The sequence below is a fragment of the Diachasmimorpha longicaudata genome, chromosome 16 (assembly GCF_034640455.1).
Source record: "Diachasmimorpha longicaudata isolate KC_UGA_2023 chromosome 16, iyDiaLong2, whole genome shotgun sequence".
In the NCBI taxonomy this organism is placed as follows: Eukaryota; Metazoa; Arthropoda; class Insecta; order Hymenoptera; family Braconidae; genus Diachasmimorpha; species Diachasmimorpha longicaudata.
Window position 1 is genome coordinate 2,937,642 of NC_087240.1, and position 23,634 is coordinate 2,961,275.

Here is a 23,634-nt window from a genome sequence, read left to right on the forward strand (position 1 = left end):
CTTGTGATTTTTTTATTTTTTTATTTTGCGGGGAAATATTGATTTTATGAGATCGTTATTATTTGCTGGATTTTCTTCTCGTTGTTAGGAGAGCATTTCAGAATTTTCTGATGAAGGGTTTCGTTGGGGTGATCCGATTGTACGTGAAAATAAAATTTGGATAAAAATCAGCCCTTTAGGGGGTGAAATGTGAGAGGAAATGAGAATTAATCACTTTTTAGGGCAATTTTTGGTGGAAAAATTAGACTTGGGAGGGTAATTGTTGTGATACAATTAACTTTCATCCCTTCATCATTTCATTCGGCCCTCTTGCGGTCTAATCTCACCCTTACCCTTAATTTCGCGTATTTATTTTATTTTTTTAACCGAAATATTAAAAATTGTGGTTCTCATTTTTTTTCTACTAATTCTGCTGACGATATCGAATATTTTCTTCTTGGTCTTCATTTTCCTGTTAGAAACTATTTTTCCCTCACTATTTCAACCTGATTATCCTGAACTGTGTCTATTGGGCAGGTTAATCTCGAAGTAACAGAATCAAATTGCCCGGTGCTTTATCGAAAAGACAAATATTTGAGGTGCATCGACGAAAGAAAAAATAAAAAAGCCGAAAGCCCTCTTCGGGGTGGGTTAGAGGGGGTGAAAAATTCGGAAGAAGGCACTTGAATTGTTTTTACAGACGTTAGAAGAAGTCAGCGGCATTAGGAAAATACCCGTCGGTCGTGTTATTCCTGAAATGCCTGACGTCCAGATTTTAAAATACCGATCTCTCCTTTTGCTGGAACAGACCACTCGTTTGTTTTACCATTTTTTTGATTGACATGGGACTAACCGCATGAGGGAGAGGGGGAGGGAAAGGGAGAGGGTCGGCCTGGTGTCACTTTATTTCAATGTGTCCGAATAGGCGTCGGTTAGTCCCTTCAGTTCCTGCCGCTGATGACCTTAAAAAGCGACAAATTTCTCTGAAACTAATGAAATTTTAATGACCGTGAAATCTCTCTGGACTAGATTACGTGTTGCTCGTGAATTGGGGAAATTAAAATTATTGAAAATGTCAGGATAATCGATAATTGATTTATTTTATGGGACGATGAGGTGGGGCAACCTTGGGGGGTACGGGGGAACTCCTGCTGAGTTGTCTTTCAACAGAAAAAACCTCAGACGGCTTCCGAAAAGTAGTCGTAACTGATAGACAAAAACATACTAGTTAGCACTCGGCATGACGTCCCCACAGATATATTGGTTATTCAATGGATGATTTGGGAAGGGGAGAGAACTGGAAAATATCATCCGGAAAATAGGGAACAGTGTCGACTGGTTTGGAGAGACATTTATCATCGGAATTAGGAGATCGGGAAATGGAAGTGATACGAGGATGAAGATCATTCGTTATCCTCGGATTGGCGACTCCTTGTTTCGATTTTTCTTTCGACGCGGGGAGAAAAAAAATCTTGAAAAATTACGGTTCGTAATTACGGGACAAAAGAGTATTTTCACTGGGAAAAAAATTATTTTTTCCAAATATTCATTTATTTTAAGGAAATATTTTTTTTTTTATTCCTTTATTTGTGAAATTGAGTCATTCCCTGAGAGGTGGGTTAATTATAACTTTGAGTGAAATCCTGAAATAATTATGAGCGTTAAATAATTCATCGAAAGTGTTCCCTCAAGAAAATGGGAAATTAAAAAAAATTAATAATTATTAATAGAGTTGGTTCGGGGTCACGTAGAAAATATTCAGCTTCTAAAGTACTATGATTATCGTAATTTAAACCCAAGTCGATCCCCATCTAGAATAATTAGACCGGAGAATTACAATTAAAAAAAAAATACTCTTCTAAACTAAATGAATATTTGACAAAAAAAATTTTTTTTTTTCGTTCACTAAAAATTACGGAACAGTTCCAGATTTTTTATTGAACATTCCATACTTTACCTGGAACATTTTAAATGTTTTCCCAAAAATTCACTAAAAAAATACATAACTGTTCCATAATTTATCAACAATTTTTCTCTCCACGCGCAACAAAAATATCCTCTCATCCTGAAATTCCATAAAAATAAAATTTGTCAACGCTCCCAAACCCCCAAAACCATTGACTTCCCTCATCACGATGTCCTCCACACATCCGATTCCATCCCCATCATCTCCAAAAAATGTCTCCCTCCACCCGAACCGCCGTTGCAACAAGTCATCTCCGCGTCACTCGCCTCCCCGGGGGCCCTCAGGACATCTTCCAACCCCCCAAAAAAAAAAAACAACACACCAGAAGACGCTGAACATCCCGAACATACCCCAATCTCCATTGTTCTGAATAATAAAAAAAATAAATAAGAACGAAACGGAATTTGGAGTGGGGGAGGAATGGGGGATGATGCGTGTCAGTGGCATTGCGCAACAATGGAGAGAATGGGTGAGAGGAATACTGGAGTGGGGAATATACCGAAAAACCCATAAAAGAACATCGGTCGCAAAAGCAGTACGTATCACGTTCCCATAAGTGGCGGCATGCAGTGAGTGGATGCTTGTCATCTAGTCTATGGAGGGCCACCTCAAACGTAACATAGGCGCCAGGTACATCAGGAGGGCCCCCTTGGTTATGTACCCGTAAAGGACCTCATGGTGTGCCTGAATGGCCGCGTAATTGCGCCCTGACCCCACAAGTTTTTCACTCTATTCAATACCTTATCCAGGGTGGAACTAGTGTACGTTGGAAGCGCCCAATGCCCCCTCATCATTGTCATGAGTAGTGGATGTGAAGAAAAAAAGAAAAAAAAAATGGACTGAGGATGGAAAGGTTCAATGGGAGATCTCTGACGTGAAACTTAACTGAAATGTTGATGACTGGTAAATGCGAGGGGTGAGGGGTTGAAGGGGGAGGGGAGGGGGATATTATTGGAGTGATACGTCTCTATTCCGGGATATTTCGTGATTTATTGAGTGATTGATTCTGAATTTTTTGAAGTAGGGGAATGAACACAAGTGTTTATGGGGTGTTAATTGAATGATATTAATTGCAACCAATTTTTTTATGGGGTGTTAATTGAAAGATATTAATTACAGAATTTTTTTTTATGGAGTATTAATTGAAAGATATTAATCACAAAAAAATTGTTTTTGAGGTATTAATTGAAAGATATTAATTACAGAAAATTTATTGGACGTTACAATGAATTTTAAATGGTTAGAACTACTCAATATTTATTTCCAATCACCAAATAATTATTTACATAATTTTAATATCTCCGTTTCACGAAATTAATGACAATATCTCACACGATATTTTCGGGATAACTTCAATTTAATTATTTAACGGAGTCACTAATGAGTCAATCCAGTTGTTCTTCCTCTTCCGGGCCATTTCCTCAGGATTGAAAGACACCTTTGTTCCTTTCTGGTGGAGAACTCCACCGTAAGGATCCAATTCCCTGAGAAATCTCTTGGGATCAGTCGACATGATGTCCCTGACGGAGTCCTTGCAGTGGACCCTGGTGTACCCCAACTCGGAAAATTTAATTTTATCATTCAGACACTCTGTCATCTCCTTTCTCTCTCTCTTCACCCTGTCCCCAGTGCTCTCGTCCTTTTCACAGTCATCAGTATTTTTCCCGACGGTTTTATTGTCCTTTTTGCTGTTTAACTTTCTCGCTGAGCAAAATTCGGCGATTTTTCGACGCTGTCGCTCGCCAAAGGTGATATCAGGTGTCTTATCAGTAGCTTCAGCAGCACAGGAAGAGTAGGATCTCGAGCAGGGGGGTGGTTTTTTACCACCACCACATCCTGATGGTTTTGTTGGTGGTTTTGAACACACAGATCTGTCTTCTGATTGTGCACAAGACTTTGGCTTCGGTTTTGGTTTCACACAGACAGATCTGTCATCTGGAGGTGGACACGCCTTGGTTTTAGGCTTTGGTGGTTCTGGACACTTGTCCGGGCACTGGGGCTTGTTGGTACTGCAGGAGGATTGATCCTTGTAATTTGGACAGAATTTTTCGTAGGATTTTTCACTGCATGATGAGTCCTCCGGACATTTCTTCGGTTTTGGAGGACAATCTGGCTTCTTCGGGGGCTTGTCCGAGCACGTGGAGTAGAATACACGACTTCTGGGACTTCCTGATGACTGCAGAGGGGTCAGGGATGTGGGAAGGGAGGGCCCGAGGGAGGGAAAATTGCCGGGTGATGCTCCGGAGATCTTCCAGGGGTCTGGGGACTTCTGGACATTTTCAGGCGCCTTCAGGGACGAATTTCTCGTGGCCTTCAGGAACTGGTAGTGACTCCAGGTCTGGGGGTGCAACGGAGATGTGTGGAGTTGCAGACATCGGAAATTCTGAGACGAAACATAATAATTAATTAATAATCATTAATTACCGGCTGACCCTCAAAAACAAATTGAAATCTCATTATCGTAATTTTATCAAAAAAATTTACCCCTCAATTTTTAGAGAACCTTTGGCGTAATTTTTAGTGTTAATTTATTTAGTTGTTTTTCGATTTTTACTCTTCTTTCATACCTGAAGTCTGCAAAATTTTCTCAGGCCTCGGAACATTTTGAAACTCTTCATTTTTCGGTGTCAGATGCAGCCAAACATTTGGAGAAATAATTTGCGAATAATTTCGGGTCGAACTAGAAAAGTCAATGTGACATTCAGGTTAATTTAACGGTAACGAAATGGGGGGGTAAAAAAAACAAAATAATGTGGTGAACAAAAGCATGGGAATTGTGATGGGTGTTGGAGCATGCTCGGAAGCCAGGCGATGAGATCGATCCCTCTACCTCGGCTCGTCAGGCATCCATGGAAACCACGGACCAATGCGAATGTACTCGAGCCATTTTTTTTTTTATTCATTTTCTCTTGTCCTTTCTGCGTCTGCCATTTGTGTAACCATCCATCAATTTCAATGAATTTCATATCGCGGTTCGGGGGATGAATAAAAAATGTGGGGTTGCGGGCGTGAGGGAAATCGATATTTTATTTATTTAAAATGAAAATTCAGACGATATTTTCTACGCACAACGATATTTATCTAACACAAAACGATTCGCTTCGATTATTAATTAACATTACAAACGAAATAATTATAATAATTCAAACGTGTGAACGTTATTTTATTTTGTTTTATACAAAGACCTATTCAATCAACTGCTAATTAATTTTTGATGAACAATTTGAAATGAAAATCATTAATTTCAACTTTGTCAGAACTTACAAACAATTTAATATTTATAAAATTTCAATTGCTCACATTTCACCCGATTGATGAAATATCTCGGATAAATATTTCATTGACGTACAGTAATAAAAAAAAAAAAACAAAATTTCCATAAATTTTTTATCCCCAGGATACGGTATGGCATCACGACTGGTAATGAGATCATCTCCGTGTTCCCCTCACAATTCCCACACAACAAAGAGCCAAGCTGAAAATTGAGAAGAGTGGTAAGTGACTTCCGAGTTTTCTTCACCACAAATTCATCCCCTCGAGGGGGCATTTCTCGATTTTTGTATCGGGGGATATGAATCTACCCTTGTTACCCATCACCAGGGAATAATAACGTATCATTCAATATACACTGGAATTAATCCAAACGGCATATTGTTGTCACCTCACATAATGGGTGACAAGAATGGGGTGGGGAGGGGTGGATAGAGGGGGGGAGGAGGTGGGGTGGAAAAAAAAATATGGCGTCAGGCTGTCTAGAATCCCACTAATAATTCCAAATCCCTTCCGCGTTGGGTTTCGACGTCATATCTTACCACTCCGATCTTGGAATTCTGTCGTTTGAGGTGGAATTTCACTTATCGAAGAATTCCATCGACATCAGCTCCTCGTACAGCATTTCTAGATACATCGGGTAGAATTTTACCACCTGTTTAATAAATCGTTGACCTGGGGACCTCGATGATTGTAAATATCCGATTAACTGAGGTTAATTGTTTTTATCGGGAGGGAATTTAATCTTAGTCGTTTTAGAGTATCAGATCGATCGAAAAATCAGGCGGTTTCAGGAGGGGATTTTGGAGTTATCGGCCAGTGAAGTCGTTAGATTCTGCCTTACTTTAAAGTTAAACCTACTGACAATATTATTAATTAAAATCTTTTGGGGTGGATATTTTAATTTAGGTCGCGACATGTTGAAAAAGTCACGTGGAGCGAAAAATTGTTTTGAAATTATGTGGCAGTTTTGTAATCTGTTGGTGAAAAGAGCATTCGGTAAGTTAGGGAACAGTTACGCACTTTTTCAATGAATTTTCAGGAAAAAGTCCAAAATATTTCAGAAAAACTGTGAAACGTTCAGTAAAAAAATTTGTTACTGTTCCCTAATTTTGACTGACAATTGTTTTAATTAAATGCAGAGAAAAATTATTTAAAAAGACGTGTCAATTCTATAATCTGTCAGTCAAAACAACATTCGGTAAAAATTACAGAACATTTACGCCCTTTTTCAGTGAATTTTCTGGAAAAATTCCAAAATATTTCAGAAAAACTGTGAAACGTTCAGTAAAAAAATTCGTTACTGTTCCCTAATTTTGACTGACAACTGTTTTAATTGAATGGAGAGGAAAAATTACTGAAAAATGACCTGTCAATTCCATAATCTGCCAATCAAAACAACATTCAGTAAAAATTACAGAACATTTACGCCCTTTTTCACTGAATTTTCCGAAAAAATTCCAAAATATTCCAAAAAAAACTATGAAACGTTCAGTAAAAAAATCCCTAACTGTTCCCTAATTTTGACTGAATACTGTTGTCACCGGCAGATTACACAGGTACATAATTTTTAAATAATTATTCTTTCCCCGCAACAGTGTCGATTTCGTCTCATTAGCCCGTCGCCGTGAACGCTCTCCGACCACCAATTGAATTCGAAATTATTGAATTCCACGCCAGCATTACAAACTCCAATGTATATCCGCAAAACTGGATAATGGAAACACCTACAAGCAAACCCACGACTGAGGGCTCTTTCTCCCACCCCCCCCCACCACCTCTTTTTCACCCGCAACTCTGTTATTCCCCTGGTGGAACGTCTATATGGAAGCCGTCTGCGGGACATGGATGCTAACGCCGCGCCGATATCGGGTTACTAACGTCATCGGTTCCGGCGTACAAACTAACACACGAGAGAAGTCTGCCTGTCTGCGCCATTGGGGAAGCACCCAAAAAGCCACAGTCTGCAACCACCGGCCCTCCGACATCCCTTTGCCCTCGGAATAATGAAAAAAAAAAAAAATTTACCGTGAGGTAGAGGGAAAGCAGTCAATCAAGCAAGAGGAGAAAACGTACATCAGGATTTAATGAGCCGAGAGAAAAATTGCGGAAAAAATTCGCTGGATAAAATACCACATTATGACACTAGACCGAGAAAGAACAATTTTCCGTAGTAACACCCTAAGACACTAAAAATTATCGGATATTTCCGGAGAGTTTCGTTGCGTAGCAACGAGAGGGATAAGTTTTGCAGATTAAAAATCCAATTTTTCTGCGAAACTTATCCCTATCGGTGGTACGCAGGGAAACTGGAGGGAAATGTCCGATTAATTTTGATGGTCGAGGCCCCCTGGCAGGAGATGAGGAATGGCCGACAGTCGGCCGACTGTCGGCCATTTAAAAAAATAAGGTATTTCATAAATAATAAATATATAAATCCTAATAAATCTTTATAAGTATGGCCGACAGTCGGCCGACTGTCGGCCAGCATTGGTCAAATGTCGGCCCACTGTCGGCCATTCCTCATCTCCTGCCAGAGGGGGTAGTTGGCTGGATTATTTTTTCATTCCAATTTTAAGCAATAAAATATCTGGCATTGCACGTCATATGGTATGATTTTTCACTGGTGGTTGTGGCTTCCAGCGTATATTTTCTGTCTCCACAAAATGCAGATAATTGTTTAAAAATTCTGGCTTTTGTCTTCACCGTATTATTAGGAACATTTTTTTTAATTTTTCGATCAATAATGTCCGAGGATTCTCCTCCAAATCTCCTCATGTCGAGGTAAAGTCTTTGAACTTGATTTTTTCTAATGACAGTTTCGGGGTTTGAAACGCGTACAAATTGTTTATCGGTTGTTTTCATTGCTTAGCAACAAACAGGGAAATACCCGAAAAATATCCGAAGTAAAACCCTTTTACTTGTACCACGTGACGGGAAATGCTATCATTTCATTGAAATTGGGATGAAAAAAAAATGGGACTTACTGGCTCCCAAAAATGCCAGAGATTTCTTGAAAAAAAAAAAAAACGAGTTATCGACCGTCGAGGTAGCATGATCGAATGTAGTTTGACTGGTGAGGTATGAGGGGTGGGAAAAACCCCCCATCACGCATATCCAACAAAAAGTTTGATTAAACGCAGTCGTGCGCGGGGGATCCGAGGCTCATTTGTCTCTACTCTCTTCCCTGAGGATAATCATATGTATATAACTTCTGGTCTCTCTTACCGAGAACTCGGCTAGAGTTCCGCGAATGGTGGCCAGTGGTAGAGCGACTGGGTTTCCTACATTTCTACCTACCGCGATATCTAATCTAACTCCTCAGTCCCGGGCATCAACAAACGTCATTAATTTTTATTCTCAGAAAATAACTATCATTGATATGAAGGAACAATTGATTTATCAATAGCTTGAATTAATATTGGGGAAGGGAGAGGGAGGAGACAAGAGCGGAATATTATTTTTAATAATTTTTTAATTTTACAGGGAGAGAAAAGTCGGGGAAAATTACTGCGCCGGGGATGAAAATCGAGGTGGAATGAAATGTATTTTACTCACATGTAATAATTACTAATAAATTTAGTAATTAATTATATGTGGCTTCGTAAAATTTACTAAAGGGCACTATAAAATTTGAAGGTTTATAATTTTTTATTTGAGGGTAAATGAAAAATTGAGGGAAATTTTTTACGGAAACGGTTACGTTTACATTAAAATTACGCATTTTTTACTGAACGTTCTGGACTTTTCCTAAAAGTTTACTGACAAACTGCGTAACTGTTCCGTAATTTTTACCAAATATTGTTACGACTGACAGATCGTCCCAGTAAATATTGCATGAGACTGAATTTTTACGCGGTCGATACAAAAGTTTTCCTAAGCCGATAACCACTTTACCATACGTCATAATAATTTTTCTAATCAAAACTTTCCCCCCAGATTATCACCGAGCGCAGTAATTTTTCCCTAAATCACACCATAAAAATTCTCATATTTTTCTCTCCCTCCCTCCCCCCACCCATATTCCCCATCTCTTCAATGAACTTTTACTCCCTTCCCTCATCAAATTCCGACAATTTACGCACCCGAACCATTTCCAAAAATACATCCAGTCCCATCCATTGCATGTTCCCAGGCTTGAAAATTTTTTCCCTCAAGTCCACCCAAGATTCACCTGAAATAAAAAAAAAAAAAAAAAAACAAAAATGATAAAAAAATATCCCTGAACACGCACAAGAGATATTTAAATGTGTGAGGTGCTGGGGGGACCGGTCTATAATTTGTCTGGTGTGAGTTACCGCCCTTGTCTTTGCTCAGCGGTTGAGCGTTCGTTACCCGTTTGGTTCCTCTTCTTTGATGCTATCGGTGCATACCAAGCTTGGACAGGTGGCCCACCCCGTGACTCCCACACTCCTGTGTCCCCGGGTCCTCGAAAATTCTCCAGTGAAAAACAAATCGTCGCGGGAAGTGGTTGAGAAGAGGGTACTGGAGAGGGTGAGGAGGAGGGGGGGGGGGATGGTGCATCCAATTGATAAGAAAAAAGAGGAAAAATCAAGTGAAATACACGTGCAGAAAAAAAAACTGGAGAGAATGAAAGAGAGGAAAAGGATCACGCGATCACCATTGGCCCACGCACGATGAATCGAGTTAGTTATTGAATGTACCCGATACACCCACACACGAAGGTACACGCTGACACTGGTTCCCGAGTCACTAATTTGTTCGGCCGTGAATCGTTGAGGATGAGAATTTAAGAAAAAAAATATATAAATAAATAAGTACTCGAGAGAATGTGGAGAATTGTTTTGATGAGGTAAGGATAAAATCCGATGCCAGTTGGTGATAGAGGGAATAGTATGGTTTAACACCACAAATCGTGACGTAATTTTAAGATTGTGAGGATGAGGGTAACTGGAGATGATATGGAGCCACGTGCCGCATTTTTACATGAGGTTAAAAAAAGATGAGGATAATTATCTTCATTTTTTAATGTGTGTTGGATTGTGAAGAGGGATTTGATAAATAATGTGAAACGATTTGGGTGGAAACTTTAATTTTTTATTATGGGGTGGAGAAGGGGTATCTTTGTAGTGTGATGTCTCCAGAGGAACTGGCCCTTGGTGACCAAAGTTTTGAGACTCTGGAGCCAATGAAAGGCCGTTGGTCACTTATTTTTTCGTTTTTCTTCTCGGTTTTTATTGGATTATGGATTGGGATTGAATCAATAGGGTAAAAACGATTTAACTATTGACTTTAATTAGTTATTATCGCACGCAGAAGGTATGTCTTTCTGGGTTGATGTCTCCAGATCAAGTGACAAAAGGCTCTTGTTCATTAATTCCCTTCTGTTTCTTCTCTGATTCTATTTATTAAAATTATTCTAAATATTTTGGTACTGTTTTGAGAAAAATTATAAATTACTGACATGGATTAAACAGTTATGGACAGATGATTAATCATTGTCCACACATCCCTACACTCACTAACGTGGAATTCTAGTAACATTAATTTTTTTTATTTTGGAAATATTTGAAAGCTCTTTTGCAAAAAAAAAATCTCATCCCTTTTCCATTGACTTATATTCTATTTATCCATTTCCCCCAACTCCCAGTAGTCGAGCACGACCCTGAGGGTAATTTTAATTCCTAATAAATAATTAGTGAACCCCGTTGTCCATCTCCTCATAAAAAAAATTAATTCTCCTAATGAATAACGAGAAATAAAAAATCCAAAGAGTCATTCGTCAACAATGAAACGAATCACTGAGACATATTCCACGGGCCAATGAGTCGAAGGATTATTTATTCTTTTTTAAAACTCAACTCGCATTATTTTTTATTTCTCTTGCGTTCACCTTCGAGAAGACGTCGTAGGGTAATCCAACACCGGAAGCGTCTCGAGCGTGACGCCACCCTGAAGTTGGAGGGATATGCAGGCCAGTGTGAGGTAATAATGGAGCCAGAGTCCGTCATGCGAGTCCATGTCCACCTCTTTGTCCTAGAGAAAAAAAAAATGAAAACAAGTTTTTGCTAAATCCACGAGATTTTAATTCGCATTTTTTTAAATCAGGGGATCCCCCGGTGTAAGGGCGCGTCGACGATGTCGATTGACAAAAAATCATTGTTGGGCTATTTTGGGGTGAGATCACATTATTATTAATTATTTATTTAATTAATTAATTATGACAATATTTTAAAAACTCCTGGAGATCCCACAGCTCCTCTCAACGTCAATTTCCAACAAACTCGAGGACATTTTCACCAACAAAAAAATCCACTTCCTCCCACTTTTTTATCTCCAGCTATTCCACCTACCCCTCCCCCTAGGGATCAACGCAAGAAGCAGAAAGGGCGGCGGGTGGGGTGGGAATGGGTGGTAAAAGGGAGTACGAAAGGAGGTGGTGACGGTGTGGTGGCTGTGATCTCACGTTACCTAGTGGTACCCCGAGTGTCCGATTACCCTTCTCCAGCCGCATCTTCCTCACTGGTTGCCTTCCGTCGAGTTTTGCCACCATACGGAGTACAACATCAACCCACCCCATCTCATCCCCCCCACCATGGACCGCCCAGAATAACCAGAAGAGAATTTTTAGGGAGAGTATCAATTAACCCGATGGAAAAAGTTATTCTCCATTTTTATTTATTTTCTTAAATATTAAAATATTAATAATATGAAAAAATTGTCGAGTACTAGAGTACACTAGAGTACTAGAGTACATATGGAATGATTTAAAGGGTGCACCGGAATAAAAAATATTTTACTAATTATTTAATTTGAGATCTGGAAAAATTCAAAAATGCAATCGATTACAATTTTTTTTTTAATAAATTTGTTGATGTGGTAGCTAATACAGCCAACGCATCACTTGTCTCTACCTTTCCCACCTCGTAATTGGAGAATCGAGTGAGGGCTATCGATTACGAGTGAAGGAAAACTCGGGCAACGTGCAGTTGCACTGTACCCTGAAGAAAAACACTATAAAAAAAAATAAAAATAAGGTAAATAAGTGAGTGGGAAACAACTACGGTGATGAGTGAGGGAGGGGGCGGTGGGGGGAGAGGGATTGTGAACCCTTGAATGGGACTTATTTTGTGTCAGTTACCGTGACACAACTGCATTGAAACGTGAGACAGGCACGTGGCCGGCTTTTTGAATTAGGCGTTTTGATATCTTGTTTTTTCACGTCACGCGTCCTACCCAACTTTAATGACCACCTCGTTATCTTGTCGGGACGCATTAACATTTGTATTTACTCGTGTTCGTCTTATTCACGGAATTCAGTGGCTCTGAATAATTTTGGGGGATAATCAACGGTCCTTAGAATGTCCCTGAACCATTTTCAATGATAAAATTCAATTATTCAATTATTTATTTACTTCCAGAGAGGCTGGGGAGGATATAAAACGAAGAAAGACATTTGTAACATCGAAAATAGAAATAAATAATAATAAATAAACAAATAATATTTATTTCCTATTATTATTATTTTATTTCTCTTTTGCTCAATTTTTTGTGATTGAAATTTTAGTTTCGAGTGTTTATCGCTAATTAAATTGCCAAAAAACGTTATTAACAGTTGGATAAATTCCAGATTAAAGTGTGTGAGGCAATTTTTTGATCCTGAAAATGCGCCCAAAATTTGGAACTAAATAATATTTGGAATGAAAATGTTTGAGGCGCGATTTATAAATTTATCGATTACGAGGGCCGAAGAACTTCGTAATTTTCTTTTACAGTAACACATTACACAATTACGTCAACACGTGTTACATTATTGGGATGAGCACGTGAGCGCGTGTGGCCATCATTGAAATTATCCCACCCTCCCCCTCTCCAATCACCTGCCACGTAATTGGAAAATTCGCCCTGTGGTTAGCAAAAATTTGTTGAAAAAAAAAAATTATCAACATAAATATCAGCTGATTATGACTGATTAGATTGAGTTTTTTTTTTGTAGGTTCGCGGTTGTTTTGACTTGTCAGTTTGGTTATTTAATGGCCGATGCTTCCTGCCATCGAGACCCCTCTCAATGACGTATCGATTATACACACTCTCCAAACACTATTTTCGTGTTTTTTTTTTTTGTTGCTGATTTTTGTGGAAGGGTGCATCCTGGGGATAGGGGTTGAGTCTTCCTTCGTAATTGTAAACTCGGGAGGGGTCCAGACCCCTCTCGCCGATAATTCAAGTAATATTGAGGGTCTTCGGAGAATATAATTAGATGGGTGAAGGAATAAAAAATAATTAAATTGATTCAAGTTAAATAATTTAATTAACTTCTTGGGAAATGAGGTGTTGGGGGGAGGAAATTATTGACATGTCTTGTGAGAATTATCATTAAATAATTATCTGATTGATTCAAGTAAAATAATTTAATGAATTTCTTGGGAAATGAGGTGATGGGGGGAGGAAATTATTGACATGTCTAGTGAAAATTATTATTAAATAATTATATGAAAGTTTATATCTACAACAAATGTTCATGTAGAGATGAACTATCTAAATCTGCTTTCCTTCTCTCCCTCCTACCCCTCCCCCCATCCTCCACCCCACCCCACCAAATTATATATTTAAAGCGCAAACCACGCATTTGCGTTTTAGTTGGATTATAAAAAGGCATATGTACTGGTATCGTCGTACGCCATCTTGCCCCGGCATGGACTCTTACCAACAGTAAAACGAAACACACGCTACTACCCACCCTATAAATACCGGACTGGTAATTGATTCGGTAATAACTAACTCAAAGCCCCTCTTCGTTTCTTCCTCTCGTTCCTTTTACCACCAGTCTCTCTCGTGCGAGAGAGACTGTATATATGAGACTCGTTTCGAGTTCATGGCATAAATATGTATGTCGGTAATAATATAAGTGAAATGGGTAGGCTGTTAGGGGAGGTAAGAGAGAGAACCTCCGGGGATAACGCTTGTACGTCACGCCATTTTTGATAAAACGTAAGTCATATTCTTTGGGTATTTAAATCACCTGGATTATCTTTATTTCGGCAAATATGTGGAGAGAAAAATTATTGAAAATTAACGCGATTGTTTCGTTGTGTGCGAGTTAAAACAATAGTCAGTAAAAATTACGGAATATAGGGAGAGAAATGTTCTTGAAAAATTGTTTTATCTAATTATTTTATTTAATTATTTTATTTAATTATTTTATTTAATTATTTTATAATTATTAATTAGGCGCCTGTTTCGTAATCTGACTGAGCTGAATATAGGAAAAAAAAATCTTGAAAAATTACGCGCCTGTTCTGTAATTTGTCACAAGGAGAGAAAATTCTGTGAAAAATTTCTGTGCCGGTTACTAGAATCGCGATGTCTTTTACTCACACAGAAAAATTACCATACCGTAATTTTTGTAATTAATGATATATAACTTCGTAAAATTGACTAAACAGCAAAATATAAAATTTCAAGGTCTGTAATTTTTTATTTGAGGAAAAATGAAAAATTGAGGGAAATTTTTAAAAAATTCCTATTTGCGTCAGTTTATTTTATTGGGCCTTCCTTCATTTTTTACAGTACAACTCAGCAATTTGAGGCTCACCCATTGTGATTGGTCAATGATGAGTGCCAAACGTAGCCGATTATTGCCGACGTTGGACATAATTTTTAAATAATTCTTCTCTCCATTTACGAGCAACGACAGCCATTAGATATTTTATCTTCAACAATAAAATTATTAAAAACAATAAATTACACAAACTAAGGGGAGCCCCGAGGTTCCCCATAAACATCCAAAATTTCCACCATTAAAAAAAAATCCACAGCCCTTCGATATCCTTAACCACGAAATTAGAATAATCTCGAATAATCTCAGAACTTCGGTAAAACAAAAAGAAAATACGTGTTCTTATCTCAAACACGTTGTCTTCTTTATGTCCACGTGTTTTCGCCAACACAGGAGGGAAATGCCGAGTGCACCATCCGATAGAAAGAGATACCAGAGACAGAGGGAAAAGAAGCACTGCAAAAATAATGAAAAAAAATTATATATAAAAAAAATAATAAAACCAATGAGAGAAATAAGAGAAGGAGTTAGACGCACCCGGGGCTCGGGGGTTTAGGATCGATCGTAGGGATAGGTGTTAAAACACGGCAATTAACAACGGGGGAAGACGGTTGGGAACGAGGTAGACCACCTTCCATGGTGGCAAGAAAGATTTACAACCGAAACGAGGCGTATTTATGAACTACGTTCTCTCGCACTAACTTGAAAATACATGGATACGAGGGAGTGAGAGAGAAGGAGAGACTGGATAACGTGTTGGGCTGGGGAAACACGCGTGGTTTAGACGAGATTTGCCAAACGATCGTTGATCATTTTTTTTTTAAATAGTTTGGGGGGGAGAGGAGGAAAGCAAAACGAAAAATCCATACGATAAAATTTTTTAATTCACATAAAAAAAAAAATTACATAAAAAAAAGGACCTGAAGTATGAGATGAGGTGCAGATGAAATGATGAAGATGAGTTGCAGATGAAAATGTCTCTCGATCCTCAAAATTAAATTGTGTATATGATTCCATTTAATAGATGATAACAATAAAAAAATTGTTAGTGAGAAAGAACTTGCGACAAATCATAGGAATTAATTAAATGTAATGTCTCCCAAAATTAAAAATCAGGAGGAATTCGTTTATGTTTTATTATAAGTAATTTCCTCATTCATTCCTCGAAACAATTCCCCAGGTGAAAACATTGAATATAATGTTAATTTCCCAGAAAGTCATTAACAATTTACTTCAATAAATCTATAATTATCCCTCGATAATATAAACAGTTTTTGCAAATATTAATTAATATTATCTTTACATTAATTACTTGGAGTCTGTTTCCATCTTAATTCAATTTTTCTGACGAAAAAAAAAATGTAAATTCAAAAATTCTGCCATTTACATTTTTTTAAATCATAATTAATATTCATAATTAATTATTAAAATAAAAATAGCCTAACATTATTCGTTGACTATTGTTTACCGATTTTTCCAGAAGGATTTTCGTAAATTCATGAATTTTTTAAGATAATTTATGGAATATATATCGTTAATGGTAAATTGGACGGTTATAACGGTGGATCATCGATGGTTCCACGAGTTCTCACTTCCTGTTGTGTTTCGTATACGTGTGATGAACGATCCGAGAAACTGGGGTCACAAGGTACTCCCGAAGCGTTTTTATTATAACTGCTGGTCCACGATGACCATGTTTAGGTGTTGGTTGGATTTAAGAGCATGTTTGAAGCAGTGTATTACCGATGGGATCGATTATCGGTAACGAGGGGCCTCTTTAGTCACGTCTCCGATCCCCCTGGGTTATCCAGGCACGTGCTTTTGCGAAGAAGAAAGCATTTGCTTTCCCCAATTTTTCAATATTTTTTTTATTCAACTTTTATTCTTGATGCTAATCCTCCAGACGATTTTATGTAAAAATCCATCGAATTTTTATGGTACCCAGACAGATATTATCACTTGATAAATGTCTCCAACAAAAATGTGAAGATCGACGTCATTTTTGCTTTGCAGATTAAAATTACCACCGATTAATTAAAATTACGACCGATTAAACTGTATTTTCTCAGCTCTCCCCTATCAGAAAATTGTAATAGCAATTTGCAAGTTAGAATGGCCGAATGAATTGTTTATGACTTGTGTATGGCCTCTTAAATCCTTATGCCCGTATGTCCCGAAGTGGAATAGCTCGAAAGAAGCCAATACATTATGCCAATGGTCGGTGAGGGCCCGTTAGGTCGCGTTAAGTTATTAGAGAATCAATTACGTGTGGTTCCTATTGTTTATGGCGGCCCTCAAGGGGCCAATCCCTCGACGCTCAATAACCCATACCAACAACATGGCACACAACCATTTGGCAGCGTTTAACGACCTTTTTGCCATCTTGTATCGTTCATTCGCCACTCAATCCGTTTTTAAATCGATTTTTTACATTCAATTATGGTTATTTTTTTTTGTATTACGTTGAGAATAATTCGGAAAAAAATAATTTGTTGTTTAAGGAAATGGGGGATTTATTTAATTATTCATTGTTCAGTTGGTAATCAGCTGGAAGGTGGAGAGGGGATCGACCTCCAGAATTTATAAACTAAATATATAATCGACCTGGTTCGAGTTTTTCAATACAGTTGTGATAAGTCTTCAAAAAAGACAAATTGTCAACGGTCTAATTGGCCATATGTAGAATATTAAATAAATAAATAATTTGTTGTTGTCCGGAAAATAATTTTCTCGTTAAAAGTTACTACGCAAAAGTGATTAAATTTTTTTTCGCTAGACTTGTGAGTTTGATGATTAAAAGTTACGGTGGTAAATTGACTGGAGGGGATCGACTTCACCAGGTGCCTAGTCGTTTCCTAAAATTAATTGACGTATTGATCCGTGTACACTACTGCTGGGGCTTCCGCAATTCGATTACTTACCATTCAGGGTTTAGAGCCAACAAAACATTTAGGCACCCCCACACAGGAACATACGTCTATTTTTTTATTTTTAAGACATTTTTTAAAATTTTAGTTACAAGTATTTCTCAATGGGGAGACAATTGAGGGGCACATTTGGGTGAAAATATCGAGAGATTCGTAAAAAAACTATTTTAAGGAATATTATTACGAAAATATAGTGGAATTCACCTGCATTTGGCGGCCATTTAAACCTAAAACCCCCAAATAATCAGTCGAGGCGTCATAATAATACGTTTTACCCAATTCCCAATGAACTCCACCCACTCACACTGATGTAACGAGCACCCAAACGTGTGAATGATAAAATAATAACGTATCGCAAGCCCCTCGATCAGCACCAATAAACACATAGCCCCATGTATCATGTACCATTATCACCAATTGTATTACCTCATCGTCTTCGCATATTACATACGATAGTTCCGAAAAAAAAAAACGTTACATGATTTATTAAATTTAATTTTACACTTGAATCTCCATTCCACTCGACTTCAGTCCACCGTTACAATATGAAACTAAAAATCAGGGCGAAATATTATCCAAAATCCATGTAATATAATCCGAAATTCTCGTGTAAACTGCTGGGGTTGATGTGCGTCCACAAGCTTTAGCTCCAAATGATACTAAACCGATGAAATAGTATTTTGGTGGCCCATCGAGTGACTCAACTTTCATGAGAGGTCCGCCACTGTCACCCCCGCAGGAGTCCTCACCAACAACTCCACCGACGCACAGTTGTCCTTCACCCACTGATGCACTCCTTCGAAATGCTCGGGCACAGTCACTCAGAGGAACGATTGGCAATTGAACTGTCTGAAGGATTGTACTCGCCTGGGGATGATCTACTCCAATAAAACATTTTGCATGATGATTCACTTAGGAAAATCGTGGAACAGGGTGGGTGGAAAAAGGGAGGACCTTGGGATGATTGAAACAGTCCATCTTCAAGTCATGCCCAAGTCAAAATATTAATTATGTCATTACCTATGTCGTAAATTCCCCAACCAGCGACCTCAGCCTTCTCACCGATGAATTTTTCCCTCAGAAGTTCCCCATATGGCATGCAGATAGGCATGACATTCTCTTAGTGGATAAAAAAAATAATTACATCAATTAAGGAATTAATTGAGGCAGTAACTAATTATTTAATTTTATTTTAGAAGATAATGAGTATTTTTACCGTTGTAAATCACCGGCTTGTTCAGTCTGATGATGGCGATATCGTTTTTAAAATGAGGATTATTGTAATTCTCATTGACAACAATTTTTTCGATGTTCAAATCTTGGACAGGATCCGCGCAGTAATTAAGCTCGCAATCGGGATTCGTGTCGGCATTATGTTCTCCGACTCTCACCGCAGCGACCTTAACTCTTTAAATTAAAATTAAGTGATTTTTAATTTTTTTACTCCGATATAATAATTATTTCCGATATGACGATTACTTGGGGGTAAAATTTCGAAGAGATAAAATCTTCAGACAATATTTTTAACCCTTAAAAAAATATTGCGACCCTTATCATCACTTCGAGTCTCACTTTCGCAGTGAAACAAATCCATCTAGTATTTTATGATATTAAAAAAATGAAGATCAATTACCCAGGGGGTAAAAGAGCTGCACAATGAGCTGCCGTGACGACGTATATTTTGCTGACTAAACTTCCACCACATCGATAAGTAATTTCACTGGAGGCACCCGTCGTATATCCTATCCTCACGAGCCACGGATACATCCCGAGGGATGCATTCTTGCCACCGATGATTCTATCAGTATTAGAAATTCCACATCTCACGTGTTCCAAGAGATTCCAGTGCTTGTGACTCTTTACGTCATCAACTGAAATAAAAAATTTTTATTTATATTTATCTTCTCGATTTTTCGATGCTCCTACGTTTTCCGAAGCCTAGGGCGACGCACAAGGCACTGATGATCCCAAAGTAATTAGCAAAAATCATCCTTCGATGTGGATGAATTAATTTTTTTACTACGAAAAAATTGTAGAATGCTTTTAGATTGCGATTAAGTCTGAGAACTGAGGTGTTGCATTTCGGATAAACTCCAGGAGCTGGTTAATTTCAATCTTATCGGTAGTAAACTCACCGTGGCGATGGTGAACGCGTGTAATGCATCTCAGTAATAATTCTCTTGGGTGTTTTGAGATAACGAGAGACGCATTAAAAATTCACTATGCGTTTTTCAGTGTGTGGGTATTACCATCTGTGCTACGATCGTGTATTACAGGGGATAAAAATTATTTTCGTCAAATATTCATTACTTGAGAGAAACATTTATTTATTTATTTGTTTGTTCCATTTTTTAATACATCTCTTCATTAATTTTTTTTACTTATCGCTTTCTATAAACTTGAGAAAGAATTAGTTTATCGACTTTTCAATCACAATTAAAATTAGTAAATTATTTGATGGCGAAGGAATTGATAAGGAAGAAAGAAATAACTACTTTCGCTTATTCAAACTATAATCCATTTATTTTTATCTTAAAACTTACAACTAAACAACACATACTGTCTATTCGCTCTCCCTCACATTATCATTCTTCGAAACTTTTGTTCCCTTCTCCTCCTCCGCTAGATTCTTATCACATGAAGACTCAGAATGGTCTTCGACACTGGAGGAGCATCCACTGTCCTCAGATGTCTTCACCGTTGTCTTGATAATTTTTTTGGAGGGCTCAGAGCTTTCGTCGTCCTCAGAACTGCTCAGTTCGTCCGAATCAATCTCGTCGAATTCATCCAGCAGAGTTTTTCTCTTCACACCCTTATCTCTGTCATTCTTTTTACCCTCCACAACTGATGTCGAGGCAGCAGCTGCTGTCTTGAAACCCTGCTCAACTGCGTCGTCGACCCTCTCAGTCAGGATAGACCTCTCGTGCTCGTAATTCTTGTCCTTGAACTCGTGCTTGGGCTCAGCACAGAGTCTCTCCAGTTTCTTCTTTTTTCTCTCGGCCTGCTCCTCCTTCCTATTCGCCTGATTCTCAATCCAAGTTTTCAGGCGTTTCTCCTCGTTTATGTCCCGTAGTCTTCTACCACTCAGGTCCCTGCACGCCTCCCGGTTCGTTGTCTTCTCTATTTGGGCACCAATGGCTCGTAACATCGAGCCAAATCCTCCTTTGCCCCCCAGACATCTTGGAATTAGTGTTGCTTGAGTTGACAGGAAGGTCTCAAAGGTGTTCAATGGTCTTCCATTTTGGAGAAGATAAAAATTGGCCTTTGAAAATCCCTAGAATAAATAGTTAATTAAAAATAATATGTTCTCTGTCTAAAATTAATTATTAAGTGTTTCTTACCAACTCGAAGATTTATTGGGAAATAATTTAGAGGTTATATCATGAATCCTAGAGAATGTTTACCTTAAGTTCCAAATGTTTCCACAATTCATCCACTGAATCGCTTTTCTCGAGAGTGAGCACAGTTTTACAACCACGACCACATTCTAATTTAATTTCCAACATTATTACTGTATTTTTAATTAACTTTAGACAATTATCTTGACAACTGCGAGGTTTTCGAGTACTGATAATAAACGAATATGGCGGCCTGTGGCGTCCCCAACTTCATTCTTCATCCTCACAGCGCTAAACGGCGCAAACAGAAGCTTGTGGCCAAGCGACCGAATTGTCGCCGATTGAAAACTCACTATTATTGGCGCAATTATTTAAAAATCACGATATTACCAACACATTAAATTAATTAAATTCTAATCAGTCGTCTGAATGTCTGGGGTAGTTTCAATCCGAAATAAAGAATGTATAGTGAGAATTTCAATTGTTCATGGTATTTTATTAATTTAATATCATTTTGTACATTAAATCTCGAGTTTAAGACATTCCTTCTATAACTTATAAGAAATCAACTGAAAAATTCCTGAAATTGTTAATTACTAATACTAGAACTCAAATTATCCAAGCAATTTAAGTAATTAAATTTAACAAAACACCCAATAATTTAATTCTTTTAAAAACCAATACATGCTGGCTCGTTCAATCCCGATAATCTCTTCATTCATTCTGTGAAATTGGTGAGCCTCGATCTCGCTTGCTCCCCTTTCCTTTCCCCTTGGACTTGCTCTCCCTCTTCCTTGTCAAGGACGAATTGGACGTTGTCGAGGCAGAGTCAGCAGGACTAGACTGATTAGATCCATCCCTGTCCCACCTGGAGAGGGCGTCCCTCAAGTGTTGTCCATCAGTCTCGTCATAAGCATCGACATCTACCTGGAGTCCTCCCTCATTCATCTCCAAATTGGCTCTCATCTCCTTTCTCTGGTCATCAGTGTGTTGAGGACACCTCATGGACCTTGTGCACAATTTCTTCGTATGCTCAGAAATGACTCCACATATCTGGGTCAACAGTGCCCTCTTGTCCTCGATCGACATGTTCTCGTAGTTCGATGGTGAATTCTCATTGCTCGTCTGCATCTCGGGAGTATCACCATTCCTCTGGGTCTTCTGAGTCTTGCTTCTCTTTATTCCATTTCTGTCTTTTCTCCTCTTTCTCTTGTCGTTGGTGACACTCCAGTCTGCATCATCCTCGTCGTCACTTATGACACCACTGAAATTGCTCAGGTCTTTTGAACTGTTTGCTATTCTTCGTGAGGCTATTCTAGAGCTGTTTCTTCCCATCCCCATGCATTTCTCAAGGTGGGTGGCGAAACGGCAGGCTGCTACACCTCGATCACAGTTTGGACAGTTGCATTCCTGGGATTTTTTTATTGGGTGCTGACCAAAAACGTCCAGACCTGGAGAATCTAAAATAGAATGTTTTTTCAGTGACGTATTAATTGTTATTTGTTCAATTACTGATGTCTCCAGGTTCCATGAAGCGATTTTAATGAATTTGGGTCAGATTAAAAAACATTTTCAATTTCTCTTAGGCGAACTCTAATTATCATCAACTGAAATGACCGAAAAAATTCAACTTCACGGCTTTAATAGAATAAATTCAATTAGTGATTGGACTTACCAACAATAGCATAAGACTCATCATCAGGGATTCCTTCCTCCACATCGGAGCTTCCCGTCTTGATAGTTCTATGGACATCAAAAACAAAACCCATGAGCACCTCGTCCAAGAGATCATCATAAATCTCTTGAGATGCTATGTCAACATTATCCGATGTTCTCATGAACTCTAGGAAGCTCCTATCAAGCTCCTGGATCCTCTCCTCTGTCACCGACATCTTTCGTGCAAAATTCTTCTCCAAGCAACACACACATGTGCCTCTCGTATTCACGATTGCTTTTTAATTGAAACAATGTATCCAGGAATTTGTTCCTCTAGCTTTGTTCCTCCACCCTGGCCCAGTTACTGTCGTCGAGTCACTGCTGATTTGACAGCATGGTATTTTCACAGAATTTTTATAGATAATTTTCAATGATATTGAGTTTACACGATTTTTGGTTCGTTGGCGATTGTTGAACGGACCTTTTTTCTTGGAGTTCGGAATTTTTCTAGTTTTATTTACCAAGTTTGCTCTTCTGTCACAAATCTTGTGTTTATTGCAGGTGGCAGATTCGCACAATTAATTTAACCACAAACTATGTGTTATAGAGATGTAAAAAAAATATTTTTAGAACATGTTATCGACGAATTTCCCACTTACCGATCGAGTGGGCAGCCCCCCCCCTGGAACCCCTAGAGATCACTTCACGAACCCTGTGAGGAGAAAAACTTCGGAAAATATTTGAGAAAAAATAAATTAGGGGAAAACTACCCCCATATGATGACAACCTCCAGTACTCGAACCTTTCGATGAAATAAATTAATTTATCCTAAAATTAATTTTCCCCGTATAGTCTAGTAAAGATGGCTACTCGTCTAGGGTCTCTAGCTGATGTTAATTACATCCATAACAATAAACGATAAATGAAAATACTTGTTTAAACTGGAAAAAGCACATAAATGTGTATGGATGACTTTTA

At 38.3% G+C, this 23,634-nt stretch overlaps 5 protein-coding genes across 6 annotated transcripts in view; 1 reads left to right on the forward strand and 4 right to left on the reverse strand.

Annotated features, from left to right (window-relative positions):
- Nucleotides 1-23,634, forward strand: part of LOC135169995 (organic cation transporter protein) — a 107,630-nt gene that overhangs the window by 34,002 nt on the left and 49,994 nt on the right. The gene's annotated exons all lie outside the window — the stretch shown is intronic.
- LOC135170009 (uncharacterized) lies at nt 3,154-6,048 on the reverse strand. The gene is made up of 3 exons (XM_064135502.1): nt 5,758-6,048; nt 4,513-4,625; nt 3,154-4,328 (listed from the first exon to the last, which is right to left on the reverse strand). The coding sequence occupies exons 2-3, from the start codon at nt 4,561-4,563 to the stop codon at nt 3,303-3,305; spliced, it is 1,077 nt and encodes a 358-aa protein (XP_063991572.1). The 5' UTR covers nt 4,564-4,625; nt 5,758-6,048; the 3' UTR covers nt 3,154-3,302.
- On the reverse strand, nt 18,137-20,016 carry LOC135170015 (CLIP domain-containing serine protease B4-like). 2 transcript variants are annotated; one of them, XM_064135508.1, is made up of 5 exons: nt 19,798-20,016; nt 19,296-19,533; nt 18,879-19,069; nt 18,683-18,781; nt 18,137-18,540 (listed from the first exon to the last, which is right to left on the reverse strand). In XM_064135508.1, the coding sequence occupies exons 2-5, from the start codon at nt 19,427-19,429 to the stop codon at nt 18,221-18,223; spliced, it is 744 nt and encodes a 247-aa protein (XP_063991578.1). In that variant the 5' UTR covers nt 19,430-19,533; nt 19,798-20,016; the 3' UTR covers nt 18,137-18,220. The 2 variants fall into 2 exon arrangements, with proteins under 2 accessions (XP_063991578.1, XP_063991577.1); XM_064135507.1 differs by lacking the exon at nt 19,798-20,016 and adding an exon at nt 19,589-19,751.
- On the reverse strand, nt 20,164-21,257 carry LOC135170019 (splicing regulator SDE2). Its single transcript, XM_064135511.1, has 2 exons — nt 21,067-21,257; nt 20,164-20,936 (listed from the first exon to the last, which is right to left on the reverse strand). The coding sequence occupies exons 1-2, from the start codon at nt 21,166-21,168 to the stop codon at nt 20,226-20,228; spliced, it is 813 nt and encodes a 270-aa protein (XP_063991581.1). The 5' UTR covers nt 21,169-21,257; the 3' UTR covers nt 20,164-20,225.
- Nucleotides 21,479-23,580, reverse strand: LOC135170013 (SAGA-associated factor 11 homolog). The gene is made up of 2 exons (XM_064135505.1): nt 22,676-23,580; nt 21,479-22,460 (listed from the first exon to the last, which is right to left on the reverse strand). Exons 1-2 carry the CDS (start codon nt 22,890-22,892, stop codon nt 21,715-21,717), a joined length of 963 nt encoding a protein of 320 aa, XP_063991575.1. The 5' UTR covers nt 22,893-23,580; the 3' UTR covers nt 21,479-21,714.

Excerpts from the sequence above, each read along its gene's own strand:
- LOC135170009 (XM_064135502.1), bottom strand. The coding sequence starts at position 4,563 with ATGAAGAGTTTCAAAATGTTCCGAGGCCTGAGAAAATTTTGCAGACTT. Across the intron at positions 4,329-4,512 it reads GAAAATTTTGCAGACTTCAG|AATTTCCGATGTCTGCAACT; the intron begins GTATGAAAGAAG and ends GTTTCGTCTCAG.
- LOC135170015 (XM_064135507.1), bottom strand. The coding sequence starts at position 19,652 with ATGATTTTTGCTAATTACTTTGGGATCATCAGTGCCTTGTGCGTCGCC. Across the intron at positions 19,070-19,295 it reads GCAGCTCTTTTACCCCCTGG|AGTTAAGGTCGCTGCGGTGA; the intron begins GTAATTGATCTT and ends TTTAATTTAAAG. Across the intron at positions 18,541-18,682 it reads TTGGGGAATTTACGACATAG|ATCATCCCCAGGCGAGTACA; the intron begins GTAATGACATAA and ends TTATTGGAGTAG.
- LOC135170019 (XM_064135511.1), bottom strand. The coding sequence starts at position 21,168 with ATGTTGGAAATTAAATTAGAATGTGGTCGTGGTTGTAAAACTGTGCTC. Across the intron at positions 20,937-21,066 it reads GGAAACATTTGGAACTTAAG|GGATTTTCAAAGGCCAATTT; the intron begins GTAAACATTCTC and ends TATTTATTCTAG.
- LOC135170013 (XM_064135505.1), bottom strand. The coding sequence starts at position 22,892 with ATGTCGGTGACAGAGGAGAGGATCCAGGAGCTTGATAGGAGCTTCCTA. Across the intron at positions 22,461-22,675 it reads TGAGTCTTATGCTATTGTTG|ATTCTCCAGGTCTGGACGTT; the intron begins GTAAGTCCAATC and ends ATTCTATTTTAG.